The following is a 684-nucleotide window of genomic DNA, read 5'->3' as shown; positions in this document are numbered from 1 at the left end:
CTATTTCCCATTTCCGTGTGCCTACTTTTCCTAGTTCCCCTTGTCATTATACTTCAAACTTTCCTCTCTTTCAACTCATTTTCTCACTATCACAATCCTCCTTTCATTCTCGTTTTCCTTCTTCCTTATTCTCTTTTTCACTCTCCTCCCCCGATTCTCACTCTCATCTACACCTTCCCCCCTATTCCACCCATTCGCTAATGCAACACTCCCTTCCTTCTTATCATCTTATCCTTCGTATTCATATCCTCTCTCTTTCCTTCCTCACTCGTCCACATTCCCTCCCCCTCCTCCAATTCCAATTTTCATCCAACCTTCCCCCATTTCCCTCATTCCGTAGGTAGGTGACTGGGATTTCTGGCTCACCTGGGAAGACTTACGGAAAAACCGAGACATCGTGTTTCCGGAACTGTCTCGAACCTTCCACGCGGGTTCAGCGGGGGTTCACGTCACGGGGTTCGAGCAGGAGTCTGTGTTCAATCGCATGATCTTCAATCAAGAGCGTGAGGTGGAGCTGGAAGATGTTCGCGAGTGAGTAATTTCGAGGGTGATTGGTAATAACGGTGATAACATTGAGGATAAGGATAACACCGGACTAATAACTTATTAATTCCCTAATCATTCTAATATCGTTTTGCGATTTTTAGGTTGGAAGAAGAAAGTTTTTTTTATCAGTTTAACTGG

The 684-nt window shown here is 44.4% G+C and overlaps 1 protein-coding gene across 1 annotated transcript in view; it reads left to right on the top strand.

The window, feature by feature from the left end:
* Positions 1-684, top strand: part of LOC119594813 (protein O-linked-mannose beta-1,2-N-acetylglucosaminyltransferase 1-like) — a gene marked incomplete in the record, with an annotated part of 15,208 nt that overhangs the window by 12,169 nt on the left and 2,355 nt on the right. The window contains 1 exon segment of the mRNA XM_037943904.1: positions 345-531. Within this exon segment, the coding sequence (XP_037799832.1) occupies positions 345-531 (187 nt within the window).

The sequence above is a fragment of the Penaeus monodon genome, chromosome 34 (genome assembly GCF_015228065.2).
Source record: "Penaeus monodon isolate SGIC_2016 chromosome 34, NSTDA_Pmon_1, whole genome shotgun sequence".
Taxonomy (NCBI): Eukaryota; Metazoa; Arthropoda; class Malacostraca; order Decapoda; family Penaeidae; genus Penaeus; species Penaeus monodon.
The sequence above is the reverse complement of the archived record's forward strand: the minus strand, read 5'-3'. Positions and strand labels throughout refer to the sequence as shown.